Consider the following 20363-nt stretch of genomic DNA (forward strand, 5'->3'; position numbering starts at 1 on the left):
CTCACTTATCCCAAAGGAAAAAAAATCAAAACCACAAACTGTAAAAACTGTATCTAATTTGATTAGAGTTAAAACGTCAGTAAAATCTCTCCTACTTATTAAAAAAGTGCTAAAATCCACTTAAATTCTAGAGTTGTAAGGCAAGAAGCATTTTTCACCTTTGAGTCATGTGCCACTGACTTAAATGCACATCTCACAAAAGGGAGAAGAGTGCTAAACTTGTCTTTGTAGCATAAAACAGTGAATTGCATTAATATAGGATACCAAGATACCTAAAGTTCGTGGCAAGATGTCTTATTCACTTGGAATTTATTAATGCTCAAGTTGTTTCCCATTTTATTTGTTGTTAAATGATGAAAGATCTCTCCTTATAGAAACATTTGTGCATCATTAGACCAATAAAACTGTTTGCTGTTGTAAACACTTCAAGAGTAGCATGCAAGAATGGGTTTGACAAAAAAGATTAAATTCTTCAGACTGCAAAAGTTTCCATATCTATATTGAGATGAGGTAAACACTCACATTTTTCATCAATTCAGATAATCCAGCATCAACTAAATGCTGTGCAAGTTCACATTATGTTTCCTGTGTTAGCCAGTCATTAGAAAACCATTTCCCTTCCCAATCTCATATACAAACAACTTCAAGAAAGGATTACCTTTAAAACAGTGTCGAGGGGGTTCCCAGAATCTGGTCTAATTATCAGTGGTGCCTCTGGACTTCTGGCTTCAATTATATGTCTTAAGTCATCGCCCCATATTTTTTCACAAGCATTGAAAATGTCATAGCTGTCACTAACCACAGATACAGGCACTGAAGAAAACTGTGTCACTATGTGTTCAAAAGCATCTTTTTCATGATCTTTTCCCCAGGCTGTTATGGTACTGTGAAGTCAATTGAAAAATCCATGTTAGAGAAGCATTTATATGTTAAATCAACAAATCCTGTATTTCCTATCAGGAACAGGCCAATATAGCAACAGGAAATATGAAAACAAGACAGCATAAACTCTGCTTATCAGTTTTGTGTTGCATGTAGAGTAAATATAATATGTACTAAATAAACAGTACTCTGACCTTTGACAACTCAGACAAACACTGGAAACATGAACCTTCTTTTAAGAGTAAAAGGCAATCAATTTATTTATTTATTTAGCATTTATGAGGGTTTCTCTTTTAAATGTGAAATTTAGGCAGGGAACTACAGATGCAAGACCGGGACATCTGTGTTGGCAACTTCAGACTACAAAGTGGGAAGTAGAAAACTATTAGCATATGTTAGAAAAGTCTTGGAAGAAAACACAATTTATATTCTTTTTTAATAGTCATTCACAACTGTTATGCTTACTCACACAAACATTCTTTTAGAGGAATTACCTCAGGGCATTACCCTTGATACAAGGGTACAAGAAAGCACATAAAACAGATGCTAAGAGAGGAAATAAGTTACTGAATGCCAGTTGATCTGCAGTAGCTGTTCTGTATGTTCTGTCAGTAGTAACTTGTGTGTGTGCACCTGAAAACTCTCATGCAAAGCACAGCTCTGCAGTCAGAGCCAGTGGGCACTGCCCCTTTACCATGAAATCCTGGCATTAACTTCTGTGTCGACAAGCCCCAGATCACAGCAGTGAAGAGACAAAACAAAATTCATTTCCAAGAGGTTGGGACAGTCTGATGACCTATTCTGGAGGCATGCCAAAGGCTAGCACCACACTCACAGGCACTGCACCCCTTTTTGTGTATTAACTTGGGAAGGGTGACTGCAGCCTGCCTTTGGCAATGCAAACTTTAAATATTATAGTTTAAGCTGTCTGCTGTCATACTACCACTTCAATATGCTGTGCAAAGGGTGCTTCCTTGGTTTTTGACCACATGGGTTTGCTTTCATTACAAAGACTTTTACAGTTGCTTGGTCCATCATTTTTGGATTTAACTGCAGTATTAAGCTAAGCTAAAAGAAGATGCTTCTATTGATCAAGCAGATGTTTTAGAACACCACTAGGGCAATGGTGCAGAAAGTTATATGAAGCAGTGTTCATTCAATGATGGTAACCACCCTATTATGACTTTTTCATGTACTCTTTCCCATTGTCCATTTTGCAATTCTAAGTGAAAAAATATTCACTATTCTAAAGCACTAGATTTTGCATTCTAAGAGAAAAAATCCTGTCTCTTGCTTTACGTTCTGTATGTTTCAGTATGCAGACATGCAAGTGAAATCCAAGGACTTGTATTCACTCCTGACCTCGAACAGGATTCAGATATAGAAAATAAGAGCTCTTAATCTCAAATGCCTGTTTGAGATCTGTTCCTTACTCTCAAAAACTCATAATTCTTTGTGAGAGATCAAGGATTTACCATTCACTGGCTGAAATAGTTTTGATGATGGGAAGCTTTAGAGCAGTTGCCTCTGCTGGAAAGAGAAAAGAATCTGGGAGAGTCCAGAATTGCAACTTACATGTTTTTTCATTTTCAATTTTATGTCTAAAACAGCATTTAAAGTTCATAGGATCAGTCTTCAATATGTACTTTTTCCTGTAAACCTTCAAATCCATTCTAAAAAATCCAAATTTACTTAAATGCTGATAAAAGGGTTACAGCTAAAAATATTTAAAACATGTATAGTTACAAACAACCACATTACTGTCATGTCCATAGTACAAGGGCGTCAGTATTGAACTTCAGCCTCAACAGGTGGATCAGTCATGGATAATACAGCATAAGTAGAACAGCTTAATTCTTATCCATCTTTATATGCAGAAAAAAATTACATTTTCTTAAACTACTTTAAAAAAGGCTTTAATAGCCCAGTATCTTACCTGTGTTCAGCAGCTGGAACAGAGTATCCTGGAACCGGATCTTTTGTACCATAGTACTTTTTAATTAATGCAATTCCTGCTACAGTGTCTGTTCCTTTGAAATTCACCAAATGAGCTGAAGCTCCTATTCCTGCAGTCTGAAAAAGAGGGACTTTCAGTTGCCACACCAAAACTAGAAGGCTATAGCCAGTCACCACCTACCACTGGTTTGTAACAGCAAAACTCTTGACTCAGAACCTATTCAGCCAATACCCTCTTCATGCATTTATATGTAGAAGCTTCCACATAGAAAAAAAATCTCTCCCAGCCTAGTGCTCACAGTTCAGACACACACCCTCCACACCCAACTCAGATCTCCCCCCTCCTCCACCGAAGTCCAAACACAGTGCTGTATGCATTCACAATTTCACTGGTGAACAGGGATACAACTCTTAACAGATACATGCTACAATCCTTCATAGCTAAGAAAAACTAGACTGCTCAGATTATTAGACAAGTAGTATTACCTCTTGTGAGGAAACTCCTCTGTAGCCAAAGTCATGCAGTTTATACTCCAGTCCTTCTAAGCTGCCAGAAGTCTCTAGCAAATATTTGGCCAAAATCTTCTTCTGCTCTCTAGAGTTTGTAGCCACTGTGATTGGATACCACGACTGCACAAGAATAGTCTAAAACAAAACCCATCACATTATTAGGTGTATGTTTGCTTAGGACTCCCCTCTTGGCATTTAATCAGGCACAAAAAGGTCTATTTATTTCCATTACTCATTCAGAAAGTACTGATGTCTCCAACAATTTGCTTTAGGACTAAAATAATTAGCACAAGGAAAGCCAGGAATTGACCATCTTCAGAGTTAACACTGCCAAGTCACAGACACAATTTTCCCCACCCTTCTTTCCTTGTGGATAAAAGTGCTGTTGTACATTTCCTATAAAATTATTACACTCTCTTGCCAGGTAGGGGAAAAAGCTCTACGTAATAGCACTAAAAAAAGAATTCAGGCTTACTGAAAGCAGAAATAAAAGACACCAGAGATTCCCCTTAAACCAAGAAGGGGTTCAACCTGTAGTTTAACTGCATTAATATTTACTTAGAAAAAACATTAACTTTCCAAACTGACCTCAATCCAATTTGTGAGCCAGTAGCACTCTGGATCTGTGTTTTCTACTGTGAAAAGAACATTTCCTCTAGGAATTACAGAGCCCTCAGGAACAGCCTTTATTTCTATAGGAAGATGACCATCGTATTTCTGTATAAGAAACAGTAATATTGTTAGACAACAGGAAAGGTTAGGACCTGCTTCTCTTTTATTTCATTTCGATGCATAAGAGCTGGGCTATTGATATCCCAGTTAAATGATAAAGCTTTTTTGTTCATTTTTTTCAATGCTACAAATAATTTGGTTTGCATATCTATCAGCTTAAATTAATAAAAAAATCCATCAAAAAGGAAGAAAATCCTGTAACCTCAAAAATAGTCTCTTTATCAAACCAAAGTATGGTTATCAGGTGTATTTCTTGCTGAGATTGAGTCAGGAAGTCTTAAATAATCTATAAAAACACTTAGTTTCTACCCACAGAGCAAGGAATATTTGCTATTCAGTTTTCTTCAGTGCTTTCTTATCTGGCAAAGGAATAAACCAATGCATATAGGGGGTATGGCAAGATTATTTTGACTAAGCCAAAAGCACACACTGAAAGGGAATTAGTTAAAGTACATTAAAAGTCAGTGTGGACAGGCATGAAAAATTCAAAGTGTTATTAACTCTGTTCTGCCAAAGAGGGAAAAAGGTTACTGTAAATACAGATGAGAGCAGTTGACAATGCAGAGTGTATCTTCAGCATAAATATGGATTGAATTCACATCTGTAGTTATTTAAAACGGATGCAGATCCTCTACAAACCTCTTTGCTACTCCCTATTAGAAAACAGTGGTTTTTATTTACCTTGCTGCCCTTTGCAGCTTTTACTCGAAACTCAACTTTTCTCTTGCATACCTTGGAGTCCATCCTGGTTGCAAGATGACATCCAGATTTATTCAGACAGATGCCTCCACAAAATACATACAATTAGGATATCCAGAGAAAATGAACTAAAGAGAACTAAAGGACTTAAAGAGCAAAAACCTGTGTTTTCAATTGCCAAAATATCCATTTACTAGAACCCACAGTGAAGCTTAGCATTTAATTAATGTGCACAGACTAGAACAGCTGTGATAAATGCTATGAGTCTGAATCTGCTGCTTTTACAGAGAATTGATGTTTGCAATTACTTGAAGACTGACACCTTTTTAAACAAAAGGAAAAGAGGATAATTGTGGAAAGATGTAATTTGGAAGGATTCATGTGTGCTCTTGCATTCCATAATAAAAGTTATACTTAACTTTTAGAAAATTTTGGGAAAAAAATGAACAAAATGTGTTTTCTGGAACTATTTACACAAGCAAGAAGTTGTAATACTTTCTGTATTAGAAAAACAAGGTTACTATTAGTCACAAAAGCAATGTAAATGATGCAAGCAACCACTAAGCACTGTATTGTATATGGAGACTTGCCAACAAGCCCCCACTTCCAGTATCTGGCTGATGGCAGACATAAATCCTTGTTACCTACCTGCAAAGCCATATTTAGCATCTGAAAGGATGAAAATTACTTTTCTCTAAGGAATTACAATTATATGATTATTCTTCGACAACTGCTACTCTCCGTATCCTAACCATAAAAAGCTGTATTTATACAGCCTTTACTATCATGGTTAAAAGGAGAGATTGCTGTATTTATTCTACAGTTGATTCATAAATCCTTCAAGATTATCTCATACTATTTTCATCAATTTTTACCTCCAGAATATAGTTCCATCCCTTTTCGTTGAAGACATCATCTTGAAAATGCTCCCTATATACTTCTTTGGCTTCCTTGATTTTCTCTTTGGTCACCACTTTACCTATGGTTTCAGAAGCAGGTGAAAACTTAGAAATCAATTTATAAAAAGAATAAAAACAGGTTCAGACACAGAAAAGTCACTTTGCCTCCAACAAAGATGTAGAAAATTTGCCAGATACAGTATACTAGCTATGTTAAAACAAGATTTTACTTTCATTTGTCATATAGGTTAAGATGCTCAAGAACCAACAGGATTATAACTGGCAGGTCACTCAGAAAAAAAATTGAGATTATTACTCTTTTATGATAGTCAATAACCTGTCAAGGGTTTCAGAAGTAGTGCTTTTCCCAGAGGATTGTGATGACTGAGCATGCTGGCACATGTAGTTAAGATTTAACCAGACCAGCACAAGGGTTAAACTATGCTACTCCAGAGAGAGTCCTGCAGAGTAGCCTTACAATCAATCAGTCTTTCATTAACCACTTCTGCAATGCAAACTGACACCTAACACATTATTTGAACAAGCACTGCTACTGCTTTAGGATCAGTCATCTGCTGGAAATGTAGGAGAAGAAATCTCAGACCACAAGAGAGAAAAGAAACAAAATTATCAAGTGCTTTAATGATACTAGAATTCCAGTCTTTGGTGTAATTGGCAGAGATATTTATGGATTCTGGATCAAGACAAAGATACATAAGATATATGCCTAAAGGTTTCCATCAGAGTCTTGGCAGAAGGCAACTTGCATTCAGGTCAGAACAGGTGATATTTGCATGTAATGCTAAAAAGCAAACAGAATGCTAAGTGGCACTAAGGACTTTTTATCTGTTACTCTTAAAGTTGTCAGTATTGGAAACACTTTCACGTGTAGCTGCCATATTCAGTTTCCACCAGCTTAAATCACTAAAATATAAGGGAAATTAAAACCATTATTAGTTTATGCAGTAAATAAACCAGAAAATACAGACTAAAATTTATGCTCAGAACACAAAATGCATTTTCCATTAAATCTTCTATCTTCTTGTGATTCTATGCACAATCTTAGCCTATTTTCATTCATTTCAATCTAGCCTGCTCAACACCTCTTCATTTTTAATAAAGCATTGGCATGAATATACATAGTGGAGAGGTGTCTGAACAAAGAAGTAAATACCATTTTATGAGGGGACATCTCATTTTCAGAACCACATAAATAAGATCTTACACATGTCACTACCTACACTGTATTAATATAGTGTATTTATTTCAATTGGAATTGTTTCAACTATAAGACTCTACACACTTGAAAAATTAAGATGTTTAATTACAGACAAAGTTTTACTGGAATTTGAGACAATTACCTTTTAAGTATTTATTCAGAATGTACTGCAAACCATAAAAAACAGTTTCTTCATATTTCACTTTCCTTAATTTGGAATTTTCAGTCTTCTTTTCACGACATTCGAAGTAGGAATATACTTTGCTTGTATTAGGTGGATATTGCTTGTAGTGTGTAACCTACATTAAGAAAAACTTCAGTAAGAGCTCAAAACATCACTACAAAACACAAGAGAAATCATGTTTATATATTGAAGCTTAGAGTAACTCCCGACCCTTCTGGACTGTTTATCCATTCACATTCTGTGCAGCAATATTTAGGGTATTTCCCCTTTCCAAGAAGCTTTCAATTTTCTTAAATTGAATTTGAAAGGCTGCCTTCCTTATCTTAATCTTTGCTTCTGTGTCAACCCTTTCCCTCTCACAAGTCTTCACGGTCAGCCCTTCCACTCCCCTGATGATTTTGCTTTGATTAGCAGGGACAGACACTGGATGGTATTTCAGGAGCACTGCTGAGCACCAGCATGCCAGGTCACTTCTCCTTTTCCCACACTTAGGCCAAGCATAGCAGCTACAGGAAGCACAACGCTCTCTGCCACTCCCAAAGCAGAGGCACCTGATGTATTTGACTGAAGTTTGAAGGCTGTTTCACTTAGAATGCTCCACTGCATTTTTTGGTTCTCCTGTACCAGCACAAGGCTGTTGTGGTTGTGATACTAATGCTGCAAAGAAGCATTCAAATAACTAAAGGGCCAATTTTCATATCTTTCCATTATCTTCTGAGAAGTTAAGGTTAATTAAAACAAAAAAACCAAACAATCAAGCTTGTGATTGCAAGTTTTCTGCCTTTACTTAAAACAAGGCACTGCAACACATGCATTTGATGTAGAACAAACCTATTTTGTTCCAATTCCACAGCTACTCAAAAGCAGAATGTTTAACAGAAACTAGGTTAGACCCAAAAACAAAACCTGCCTTTTAGATTTACTTATAGCTATTAAGAAATGTCTCACTACACAAATTGTAATGCATTCTTTCCTAATTCTACACAGAACTTCCCAAAAAGTAAATCTCAGTGTCAGCTCACAGAAGACTTTCTTCAGGATATCATCATGCTTAAAGGAATAAAAAAATCTAAAAGAAACAAAACAAAACATACAACGTTCATAAGCCACCACCCTCCTACTGTTAAATGATCAAAACCAATCAGTCTGACACATCTTTCTAACTAATGGCAACACATTCACATTACATAATATTGTACCAAATGGACTCCAAGAGAAAGAGCATTTAAAAAATCATTAGGAAGTTCATTGATTGTAAGGCACAGAGATTAGAAGCTCCTTGCTTCACACTGTGGCGACATAAAAAAGTTACAGCAGCTCTACAAAAAAAATTCTCTTCATATGGCTGGGACTGGACTCCAGGTTGATGTTTCATTATGAATTAATTATATGACCTGAGAACTCTGTTTAGCTTTATTTCCACTCTTCATCCTATTGGCATGCTACAGCTTCACGATTTCAGTGCAAATGCTCAACACAGAACCCTTTATCTTAAGGTGTACATAGCTGGATGCCCCGGGAACAATTCCCCAAACAACTGTCTGAATTCCTTGTGACAAGCTCTAGAGCAGTGTAATGCTATTCACAACAGCTCTAGCAAAACAAACTACATCCGCATCAGACTGCCTGCTCAGGAACTTATTAACCACTGGCTGGTTGCTGAAGTCAACACCTACATTATAATGAAAGTTTGTGTGATCTTGGGCCATGATCTTTAAAGCAATATTTGACTTTTGCAGTTCAAAGGCATCTTCTACAGCTCAGTGCTTCCATCTATCAAATGGGTACAGGACCAAATTAGCTTAATGTGTAGAGTGCAAACTGAGCTGGTGTGGACTTTTCCTATTGCATTTAAATACCTGGGGTTTTTTAGGGACTTCCCATTTTAGCTCTGCTTTGAAACATGATCACAAAACATGGTGGTCTGGCTGCAAATCAGAACTGGAGGGCTGAAACCAAGGTGGTTCACATGTTAAAATCTATTTGAACATCAAAAAACACATATCAGCAACTAAGGTTTTTACATCTAAACAAACTTTTAATCTGCAATTTTAAATAAATTGTGCTTCTTAAGACATTCCATTTTATCTATAAAGCTGAAATTTGTGTATCAGCAAAGCTTCTCACAGGCTACTCAGTATTTAAGAAAAAAATCACAATATTAAAGTACCGCTCTTTCCAAGCACTGCTTACTCCAGGCATACTGTACAAGTATGTGAGAAGTGAAGTACAAGACCTAGACCCCCCTTGTTCACTTATCTGGCCATCTGTTTGCTCAGTTTGGCCAGTTTTTAGGAGGACACCATACCTAGCAGTAGCATCTGCCCACAAGATAGCAAGGCAGCTCTGACTGTTAGCTGACATTTCTGGACTACTAGGACATGAGAAATTAATACCCATCCACCACAGCAATGATAAGGAGGTTTGGCATGTAGTGAAATGCCTGGTGGTTAAAAAAAAAAATGTCAGAAAAAGAATCAGGTTCTAGGGAGTAGGAACAGTTCACAGAAGACACAAAGAATGCCACCAAACACAAACAAACAAATCAACCAACCAAACAAAAAAAACCCCACTACAACACTAAGAGGCACTGAAACAATTAAAACTATGCTTCAAGAAATGCCTGTATTTTCCTTGTTTGCAGTTGAAGTTTTACATCTTTCCACTTTCTAAAGAAGAGTAGAAAGAACAACCAGTTATGATGTACAATATTTGAAATGTATCTTATGTGACTTGAAGATTGAGAGTATTGATAAATCTGTGCTCTCAGTTAGGGGATGGATGACAGAAGCAGGACTTGAACAGATGGGCTCTTGAAAAGCAGGAATGGCTACCATCAAAAGGAAACCCTTTCTCTACAGAAAAAAACAAACCAGCAAACAAAACAAAACAACAAAAAACCCCAAGCAAAACAAAACAACAACAACAAAAAACCCTAAACCAAACCAAAACCAAACAAAAACAAACAAACAAAAAGCATACAAAAAAATGAAACCAACTCAAAACCCAAACTAAAGCCCCTGCTGGGCTTAAGATACCCTTACAAGAAAACAAAATCCAAAAATATCTTCAAAGGGCTTTTGATATTTAGTTCAAAGGCTGTGGTTTAGGTTTTGTCTACACAAAACGTAACACAAACAGCCCCTTGGAACAACAATCTACAACAAGGTTTTGTACTTTGAATGAAATAGAACACTTTTATTTCTTATTAAGCTTAGTAAAAATAAAGGTATATTATGCACAAATAATATCTCCACAAAAAACTATATCTACTAAATCAAGTAAGCCATTTGAGTAAAACTATGAAGTACAAATTTGATTTAGATCAGACAACATCCAAATAGCATCCCAAACATTAAGAGTTAAATTTTAAGAAAAAGGAATTAGCAGATATCAATCATAAAATAGGGATGACTAGGTAAAGGCTACATTTTTACAGGCTGGATAAGAAAGCATTTGACATTAAACACAAATAATCTTACAACCTACAAGTTTTGTTATACAAGAGATTGCAGTGAAACAGACTTTAAAAGGTTAAGTCTGTATAACTCAGCCATTTGATAATATGAGAAAATTGGGTCTGATATGAGTAGAGAAATCAGGCGTGGCCACATTCCCCATCAGTGGTTTAGTCCTGGTGTTCAGCTAGGTCAGGTGAGTGCTAACATGAGCCAGCAGTATGATGCTTCTAAGCCCTGCTTACAGTGAAGAAAAGAACCATCCAGGTATCTAGCCAGCAGGAACTTGCCCATAGAGATGATACCAGTTTAGCTAAGACTGTTTATAAACTTCCTTAAGTTATTTTGAAAAATCTTTAGTACAAAACAGGAACAACCCAGCCATTGAACTCCTGGCACTGCACATTCAGAAACATGAAGATCGGAGGGACAGGTGGAAGACAAACCAGCAGAAGCACAGCCCTGGCACCTGGCAGCTCTGCCACTCAGCCAGGGCACTTCAGGTCTGCAGCAAGCAACTCAGGCCCAAGGTATGGGCTGCTCCGTGTGCTGCAATCCTTGTACACTGAAGCAGGCTATATTCTTTCCAGTGGAGGTGAAAATCAAGTGTAGCCTGTGTTGTGGTTTAACCCAGCAGGGAGCTGAACAACACAGTTGTTTGCTCACTGCCCTGTAGTGGGATGGGGGAGAGAATTGGAAAAAATGATAAAACTCTTGGGTTCAGATAAAGACAATTTAATATGACAGAAAAGGAAGGAGAAATTATAATAATGATAGAAGAATAGACAAAACAAGTGATGTGCAATGCAATTGCTCACCAGGAACTGACCAATGCCCAGCCAGTCCCCAGCAGCTGCTGCCACCCCCTGGTCAACTCCCCCCAGTTTTATTGTTCAGCATGTCCCATATGATGTTCTATGGAATGGAACAGCCCTTTGGTCAGCTGGGGCCAGATGTCCTGGATGTGCCCCCTCCAGCTCTTGTGCACCCGCAGCCCCCTCACTGTCAGGGAACTGTGAGATCCTGAGAATCCCTGACTAAGTGTTGGCACTGCTGGAAACAACTGGAACATCAGTGTGTTATCAACAACCTCCTCAACCTGAATCCAAACCACTTTATTGTGATACCATCTACTAGGATGAAAATTAACAACCAAAACCAGGACAGACGTTCATGTGACAAGCACGGTGCTGAAAGAGATATTTGGAGGATCCTCATGCCCATGCCCAAATCACCAGTTTAGATTTTATTGCAATGGTGCTTCTGACATTTACACTGGGGTGACTTCAGCAAAGCACCTCTATGATCACCTTTAGTTACAGAACTATATGTTAGTTGAAAATTTTGTGGAAATAGGCCATGATTTGAAACGCTGCTTTAGTTAAACCTTTATGAGGTTTAGCCAACAGAGCAGTCACACCACACTGGGACTATACATAACTAACAGTAACTATAAAGGATCACTGATCCTCTTCAGGAGGAAATAATCCACAACTGTATATTTGTTACATTGTTATATTCAACAAGGATGCTTTTGTAGCTTCCAATGCTATCACAAAGGAAAGAAAGCAAAGGTATACAACCAAAAAAAAAAAAAAAAAAGTGGAAATGAAAACCAAACTAAAGTCTGTGTTGCTGAATGACAAGCTTATTGAACAAAAGAGGAAATTTCAGGAGGATCAATCTTTAATAACTCAACAAGAAGGGCATCCAACAACAGCACATATGTGTAAGACACTTGAAGTGAGGTGAAAAAAAAAAAATTATACTCAAGTACAATCTTACTGTTTTGGTTATATACGAGCTTCCCGTCATCATAGGACAGTATCTTTAGAGAGACTACAGACCCCTTATTTAAAATGTAGAAGTGAAGCAAATACAGATTAAGACCTAATGTGAGACTATGGGGAGGTATCTGCTCTTATAAGACACGAGGGATAAACTCATGCAGGCTACAACTGAAGGCTGATCTTGTACCACTTATAATGTATCTGTATTCTAGTTCATTCATAGAATCACAGAGCGTTAGGGGTTGGAAGGGACCTCAAAAGATCATAGAATTCAACCCCAGTCCACCATCTCTTACGTGTATTGAAAAACAAAAAGAAAACAGATGAGGAGGGGGAAAAAAAATAAATTGAGACCAGTCACAGACTCACAGAATGTTGGGGGTTGGAAAAGACCTTGAAAGATCATAGAGTTCATTCCCCCTGACAGAGCAGGTCACATAGTGTAGGTGACACAGAAACACATCCAGGAGGGTTTTGAATGTCTCCAGAGGAGACTCCACCTTACTGGGCAGCCTGTTCCAGTGTTCTGTCACCCTCACAGGGAAAAAGCTTTTTCTTATGTTTACGTGGAACCTCCTATGCTCCAACTTGTACCCATTACCACTTCTCCTATCATTAATCCTCACTGAGAGGAGCCCAGCTCCATCCTTCTAACACTTGCCCTTCACATATTTATAAACATTAATGAGTTTCCTCTTCAAACTGAAGAGACCCAGCTTCCTCAGGCCTCCAGCTACACTCTGTCCCATTGACCACAACTCCCTGACTTCTTTCCTTTAACCAGTTCACAATCCACCTCACTACCCAATCATCCACACCACATTTCCTCAGCTTAGCTGCAAGGATGCTGTGGGAGACGGTGTCAAATGCTTTACTGGAATCAAGATAAACCACATCCACTACACTACCATCATCTATCCATCTGGTCATGTACACATAAAAGGCTATCAGGTTGGTTAAATATGACTTCCCCTTGGTAAAACCATGCTGAATGCTCCTAATGACCCTCTTGTCCTTGATATGCCTGGACACAGCACCGAGGGTAAGCTTTCCATCACCTTTCCAGGGATGGAGGTGAGACTCACTATAGTCCCCCTTCTTACCCTTTTTAAAGACTGGAACAACATTTGCTTTCCTCAGTGCTAAGAAAACTAAGGAGAACACATACAACCAGCTAAATTCCTATGGAAGCTGTACATCATCAGCAGAGAAGCTACAAGTGACCGTGTCAATATTAATTTAATAAAAAAATCCCAACACAATGTCAAGTATAAGGATGAGAACTGAATGTATTCTAAACAGCCCAGAGAAAATACAAAGTTTAAAAAAGGTAAAAAAGGTTTCTTTTCCACTAAAATTTTCTGTGTTTTCCATCCAAGATTACCATAACAGAGATGACAGAATGCCTTATGTTTACTGTTTACACATTTGAATAGTCAGCTGTACTACTTCACATACTACTAGGAGTTTCTTCTTCCTTAAAGAAAAAAAGGAAAACATTTACCTTTTTTAACAATGAAATTTTCAAAGACTCCAGAAGGGGTTACTTTCTATTAATTAATTAATTTTAAAATTGGCTGAATTCTGTGCAGTGGCAGTGTCCCTTTAGAGCAACGACGACTTGAGGTTTGTAGCAGGACTGTGTGACTGCAAATCAAAACTTGGGAGATAAAGAACCTAGATAGAGCAAAGATTGCTCCTTATGAGGAGTACCAGGCCAGAAGTTTCCAATGCTTTTCCACTGACAGAATTACAGGAAGCAAGAGAACATATTCACATCCATCACAAGATTTTAATTAAAAAAATATAAAAATCTATACATATATGGGCTGCTGGAAAGAATATTTTGCAGTCATTAAGGATTAGCCAAAACCAATAAACCAAAGAGTACTCATATCTCTGCCTTTCATACCTCTAGACTTCTAAATAAAAAATATACAGGCTGTTAGAGCCTGGAGTAAGCACACTCCTGTGAAGTACTCTAGCAAGAGCTCTCCTACATCCATACAGACCAGAAATGGTCATTCAAAATGCAAATACTTAAAATTCAACATGTATGGTGTACAGAGTTACATATCTTTTAGGCTTACTTGAAGCATTGAGAAAGAACTGAATTCTGAAACAGATCACATTTACAGTCTAGATAGCAACTCAGCTATAATAAGCTCCCGTGCAATTACCCATAGGAGAAGCTATCTGCTTAATTATGAAACATTCCAAACAACAGTAACACGTTTCATTGGTAAAAGCAAAATAAGCTATCATTATTTTAGTGAACAAGGTTCAGATCTCATTTTGATAGCCTTTCCCCACTTGCAGCTCATGGTCCATTCCACCCAGGCCTGGTATAAGCTTGTCACTGGTGTCTTTCAAAGGAACAACACAGCTCCTGGTCCTCTCAATACAGTTTCAGACTACAACCTTGGAAGATTTCTTGCCAGTGCAGAAATGAATAAATATGGGATTACAGAAACAGAGAATTTGGAATCAAAAAGAAAGAAAATGGAGAGGTGGTGTGGCAACAACAACAACGTCAGATGAAGGAGGAACTGAAGGGCATGGACCCTGTCACTTAGGAAGTGACATATGTGAACAGAACCCTCACTGTTGCAGCGGGGCAAGAGCACGGTGCTTCTTGGTACAGACACAAGAGTAAGACAACATGCAGCCTGTTCTCATGAGAACAGTGATCTTCAAGAAGCCAGCTGATATCCCCTAACTTGCAGCTTTCTACCTTTGTTGATTTTAACTTCAAATGCTTCCTTTTTTAAGTAATACCAAATCACTAGAAGAAAATTTTAAAAGCGTCATTGCTATACTGAACATTCACACAAAGAGGTTCACCAGATACCAGAGCACTGATGAATCTCTTGGAACTCTTGTGATCCAAAGAACTGGAGAGACTGCTGTTATTTATCAGCAAGATACACACACACCATACCATATGCCCACACCCAGACTGAGGAGATGGCATATAATACCCAGCACACAGCAGGAATTACACTGTTGGGGGATTTGGAGAAGCTTAAGAATAAGCAGCAAAGTACAGAGGAAGAAAAAAACCTAATGATGTAAAAAAAATGATGTATCTTGTTATGGGGGCTAGAAATAAACTGGACAATTTGAAGCCTGGCCTCAAAATTTTGGAACCCTTGTACAATTCCACAAGATCCAGCTCAGTTCTCAGTCCAGCATGTAACAAATCTCTGAAATTCATGCACTAGAAGCTATTCCTACAAAAATAGAGTATACTAGAAATTAAAATGATTGTTGTTTTTTCAAAAACACCTTTAAAGATTTTAAAGCCAAATATTTTAGAAACTTTTATTAATTAAGAGGAAATGCCCTATGATAAACACAAAGACAGACTTTTACCTACACATTTTTTATGGGCTCTAAACCATTAACTGATTTTCTCTCCACCTCAAAATTTCCAACTTTAGCAATGGAGAATTGGAACACCAGGGCTTACACTCAAGCTAATGAGTTGTGGCAGATATGACCCTGAGATACCAGAACTTTTTATTCATGGACAGTTGCCTAAGCTAGGTTTTTACTGTTTCTAATGGTCTGCACATTTTTTTCCCAAGCCGTTTATTTCCACATGACTTTTGTCACCAACATTACTTTGTAGGGATTGGCACCTACTGCAATAGAGCCACCAAGAAAACTTCTGAGCTGCGTTTTCAAAGAATCTGAATGTCATAATGTCATCTACAGACAGAACTGCAGACAAAAATGCTACACTTCCTGATACAGCAGAGATAGCTTAAAAAAAAAACCCCAAACATTCTCATTTTTGTCTTATTTCTCAGTTAAGAGCATTTTGTAACTCCTGTATATAGCTTGATGCTGCAAACTATCAGATTTTTTAGTGCAATTGCTACTGAAAGTGCTCTCACTAAGTGTGTTTCATTGATTGGGAAATGGCAGCATCATCCAGGGGGAAGGTAAGTGATGTTTGCTCATATTACTTAACAAGATAAAAGAAGCTACTTGTTTAAGCATTGTTCAAAGACACTGGAGTTCGTCAGCTTCAGGAAAAAAAGGACACATTGAATAGTCCTAACAAAGCAAAGCAGACAATCCCCACTGGTTTTAATATAATAAACAATGCCAGCTGCCATGGAAAACCTCACCCAAAATCAGTTTTAAATGGGAAAACACCACCACCACACTCAGGCCTTTTACTTAGCCTCTAAGAATTCTGTCACTCCTGGAATGTTACCAAATCATCTTTCCTATAAAACAGCAAACAATCCAGAAGCAAACTGGGCATCTTTCACTCCAGTGCTCCCCGCTACCATGAATCCCTAGAGCAAATCCAGTGAATTTAGAAAAAATAGTGTGCAAATTAGATTTAAAATAGATGTCATTTAAACCCAGGCCTACAAGATTTAATGTGATTAGTCTCAGACATGGAAGAAAAGTCAATCTTCCATATTTGACTAAGTTTAATAACATCTTAAAGAGTACTGTAGCTAGACTTAAGCCCTTAATGAAAGCAGTTTTGTGAGCCCTCAACAGCAGTAACAGGATGCTCCAGCTGAGCTGCTCTAAGATTGATCAGCATCTTCCATTCTTCCATCACACCTTTCCACAAACAGCAACAATAAATACTAAGATTTTCTTTACAAAAAGAGCATCTTTATCTAACATCATGCAATAGTAGTCTCACAGAGGAAAGAGCTGGGGAAGTTACAATAGCAAAAGTCAGCAACCGGAGCCCATACCGAAGCTCTGGCTTCGGTAACAAGACCTGCCCGTAACATTGTATTCGTTTTTTCCAACTCTTGTACCTAGACGCACCCTTCCCCCCTGAAACCCATCCAAGTGGTCAAACGTTTAAAGGACTGTAACACAATAAATGTAACACAGTGACAATGAGGGCTGCTCGAGCAGCTTTGATAAGGGCACCAACAACCTCTTGGATATTGCAGTACAAGTCCTGAAGATAAAAAGTTACTGTTTCAGCCTCACATCTGTACGATCAGACTCACCCTGGCTCTACCCAGCGTCCGCAAACCGAGTGTTTACGTTCTCGCCACGCTGCGCAGTGGCAGGACGTGGGCCTGGGCAGTCACGTAGCTTCTGGGTCAGAAACCACGGGATGGAAGGAGGGAGGGAGGAGGGCCGTGAGCCGGTACCGGGCCACCGCTATCAACCAACTTCAGGGACCGAAAGGAGGTTTATGAAGCTTGATTGCCTACCCTGAACGCACACCTTGCCTGGCAAATTGGACACCTCAAGGGCCAGAAACTAAGCAGAAAACTCGAAAATACAGATTTTGAGTCAGCTGTAGAGCACATCCAGGCATTGAGATGCGGGCAGCCCACAACCGGCATGGCTACACGGCCCGAAATGAGCAGAGCGGAGCTGAGATACGGAAAACTAAGAGCAACCGCTCCGCTCACCTCCCACTCTTCCATCGGGGCAACATGTGCGCTCGGTCTCGGTGAGTGAGGGAAGGAGAGAGGGCGGGCGGGCAGACCAGAGGATGCTCGGAGGCGGCCCACGCCCCCGGCCATGGCCGCCCCCCGCGTCCTGCCCGCTCCTCGGGACGGCGGCGCCCACCCCGCCCTCTTTCACTTTCTGTTCTCGCTCCGCCGCCACCTCTGCGGCGTCGGGCACCCAGCGGGAAGCGGGCTCGGCCACCCCTCCGCAGGACGGGGCTGAGGGGGAAGCTCCCTGGCCGGGCAGCGGCCGCCTCCAGGCACCCTCTCTCACGCCTTGGGAGGCGTCTCCCAGCCCCGGCCGGCCAGGAGCCGCTGGCGGCGGGGACGGCCCGCCCCGGAGCCCCGCGGACGAAGGTCCGCGGAGCCGGGCCGGGCCCGGCGAGTCTGGTGCGACGGCGCCCGCAGAGGTGACCCCCTCCCTCCTTCCTTCCCTCCCTCCTTCCCTCCTGCCGTGCCCGCGCGCACCTTGTAGGAGTCGGTGGCGAGGAGGATGTTGAACTCGGCCCCCGCCGCTGCGCACTCCATGTCGCCGAGCCCGAGGAGGCGCCGCCGCCGCCCGCACGGACAGGACTGGGCTGGGCTGCGCCGCCGCCCGCCACCGCCGCCAGGCGCTTGGGTAGGGGGGGAGAGAGGAGAAAGGGGAGAGGGGGACGGGGCGGGGAGAAGGGGATTAGGGCCGGGGGAGGGGGGAGGGGGCGGGGACGTGGGGCGGCTTCCTGCACGGCCGATTGGCCGCACGGCTCGGCCGCCGAGGGAGGGGTAGTGAGGTCACTGAGCGGCGGGGCGGGGCCAGGGCGGCAGGGACGCTCCGGTTGGCCCCGCCGGCGGGAGGGTGCGGGGGAAGGGAGGCGGCGGCTGTGACGCGCCGGGGGGCGGGGAAGGGCCCCGTGCTGCACGTTCCCTTTCATTGGATTCCGGGAGGGGGGCAGGAGGGGCGGTGACGGGGCGGTGACGTCACCGCGCGGCCGGTGGCGGCTCTCTCGCCATTGGCCAGCGGCGCAGGGGCGGGGCGGGCTGGGCTGGGGGCAGCCTGCGCGTGGCCTGCGCGTGCGGGGGCGGCGGTGCCGCTTTCGATTCCCCGCGGCCTCCGGGCCCCGCGGTTACGGGAAAAGGAGGCACCGGTGCCCGGACCCCGAGAGCCTGGGGCCTTGCGTCACCCCGGGTTGACATGTCAGCTGGCGGCGGAGGGGGGGCCTGGGGGTGCCCCCAGGGGAAAGCGCCGGGGCCGCAACGAAGGCGAACAGCTGCGGGAGGGAGGGAGGGAGGGCAGGGCTGGCTGCGGGGAGCGGCTGCCCGGCCGGTGTGTTGCCGGCCCCGGCATGAAGGGGCCGCGGGGGAGGAGGCAGCCGTGAGGCAACCGCGATGGTTGAGGGGACAGGGCCCCCCCGGGGGGACACCGCGTACCGCTGGCCGCTCTCCTGCCGGGAAGGGACGAGGACAGCGGCTGCTGGTGACGCAGAAGCGCAGCTCGGGTCAGGGCCCTTGGGCGTTCGTGGTGAGGAGGAGAAGGGAGAGGGGGAAGGAACGGGAAAGGGAGGGAGTTCACAAGGTGGAGGAGTTGGGGGAAGCAGAAGGCAGGTGTGAGCTGCGTAGGGAGGAGGGTGACCCAACAGCGGAGTGTGGGAGCTGCTGCTCCAGTCCCACCTCCCCTTATCCGGGTGCAGGGCTTGCCGTATGGGAAGGGCCCTCCAGAGCATCAAAATCTCCATCTCTGCCTCCAGTATTCACAACCAGTTGGTCCGGTGGAAGACTAAGATACTTTTCCATAGACCAATACTTCCTAGCCCTCTTTTAAGTTGATGTAAATCTGAAATGGCGTATAAAAACACAGGCCTCCCAAATAGTCTTTTTTCCACTCATTTTAACTGTAATTGGTCTAATCTGACTCCATGCCCAATGGGTTTTAATCACATTTAACTACAAAATTTAGTCTTACAAACTGCTTCTTTTGGAGCAATTAGCAAATCTGGTTTCTGGGACAGTCCTGGCTCTTGCATGACTCATTAAGTGGTCTTCTTGCTTTTTACTAATGAAATGTATGGGAAAAAATTTAATTACCATACTACTGATTGGTACTGCAGTAAAAAAAGCTACTTAATTAGCCTTTTCTGTAAAACCATTGGTGAATTGATGCTTAGGTTGACATTAGATGAAATACAAATCCAAACCCCAAATTGCCTAAGAACTGTGTTTTAAGATGTTTCCTAAAAGATAGTTTTCATCAATCAGGTTTTCACAGAAATATGAGTATCCAAGAGAATTGTAAAGATTAAGATCAGGAATGGGATACGGATGTTTTGGACTTTATGTTGGTCCTGCCTGATCCATAGCTGCTCTCTGAGCATTGTTTTTTTGCTTACTTGCACTGTTTGACTTCAGTGCCCTTGCTTTATACCAATCATGTGAGAGCAGCCCCAGGTCTTGTTTCTTTGTGAGTACTTACTATTAAACCATTCAGTTACAGCAAACAAAAAAAAAAAAGTTAAACACTTGCAGTGTTCAGCATAACTAGTTTTCTCAGAAGGGGAAGTGTTCCCGTGGAACAGGAAAAAGTCAGTGAAGCAGCTGGAAACATCAA

At 41.3% G+C, this 20363-nt stretch overlaps 1 protein-coding gene across 2 annotated transcripts in view; it reads right to left on the reverse strand.

Annotated features, from left to right (window-relative positions):
* The window catches only part of NAMPT (nicotinamide phosphoribosyltransferase), a 28627-nt gene extending 10184 nt beyond the window's left edge, over window positions 1–18443 (reverse strand). For both annotated transcript variants that reach the window (XM_030463201.1, XM_030463194.1), the window contains exons 1-7: window positions 18251–18443; window positions 7040–7196; window positions 5655–5758; window positions 3937–4065; window positions 3325–3483; window positions 2819–2955; window positions 659–884 (exon numbers count right to left, since the gene is read on the reverse strand). In XM_030463201.1, coding sequence (XP_030319061.1) covers window positions 659–884; window positions 2819–2955; window positions 3325–3483; window positions 3937–4065; window positions 5655–5758; window positions 7040–7196; window positions 18251–18310 — 972 coding nt within the window. In that variant the 5' untranslated portion in view covers window positions 18311–18443. The remainder of the gene's footprint in view (window positions 1–658; window positions 885–2818; window positions 2956–3324; window positions 3484–3936; window positions 4066–5654; window positions 5759–7039; window positions 7197–18250) is intronic.
* Between the last annotated feature and the right edge of the window lie 1920 nt (window positions 18444–20363).

This window comes from Calypte anna, chromosome 1 (genome assembly GCF_003957555.1).
Source record: "Calypte anna isolate BGI_N300 chromosome 1, bCalAnn1_v1.p, whole genome shotgun sequence".
NCBI classification, from domain to species: Eukaryota; Metazoa; Chordata; class Aves; order Apodiformes; family Trochilidae; genus Calypte; species Calypte anna.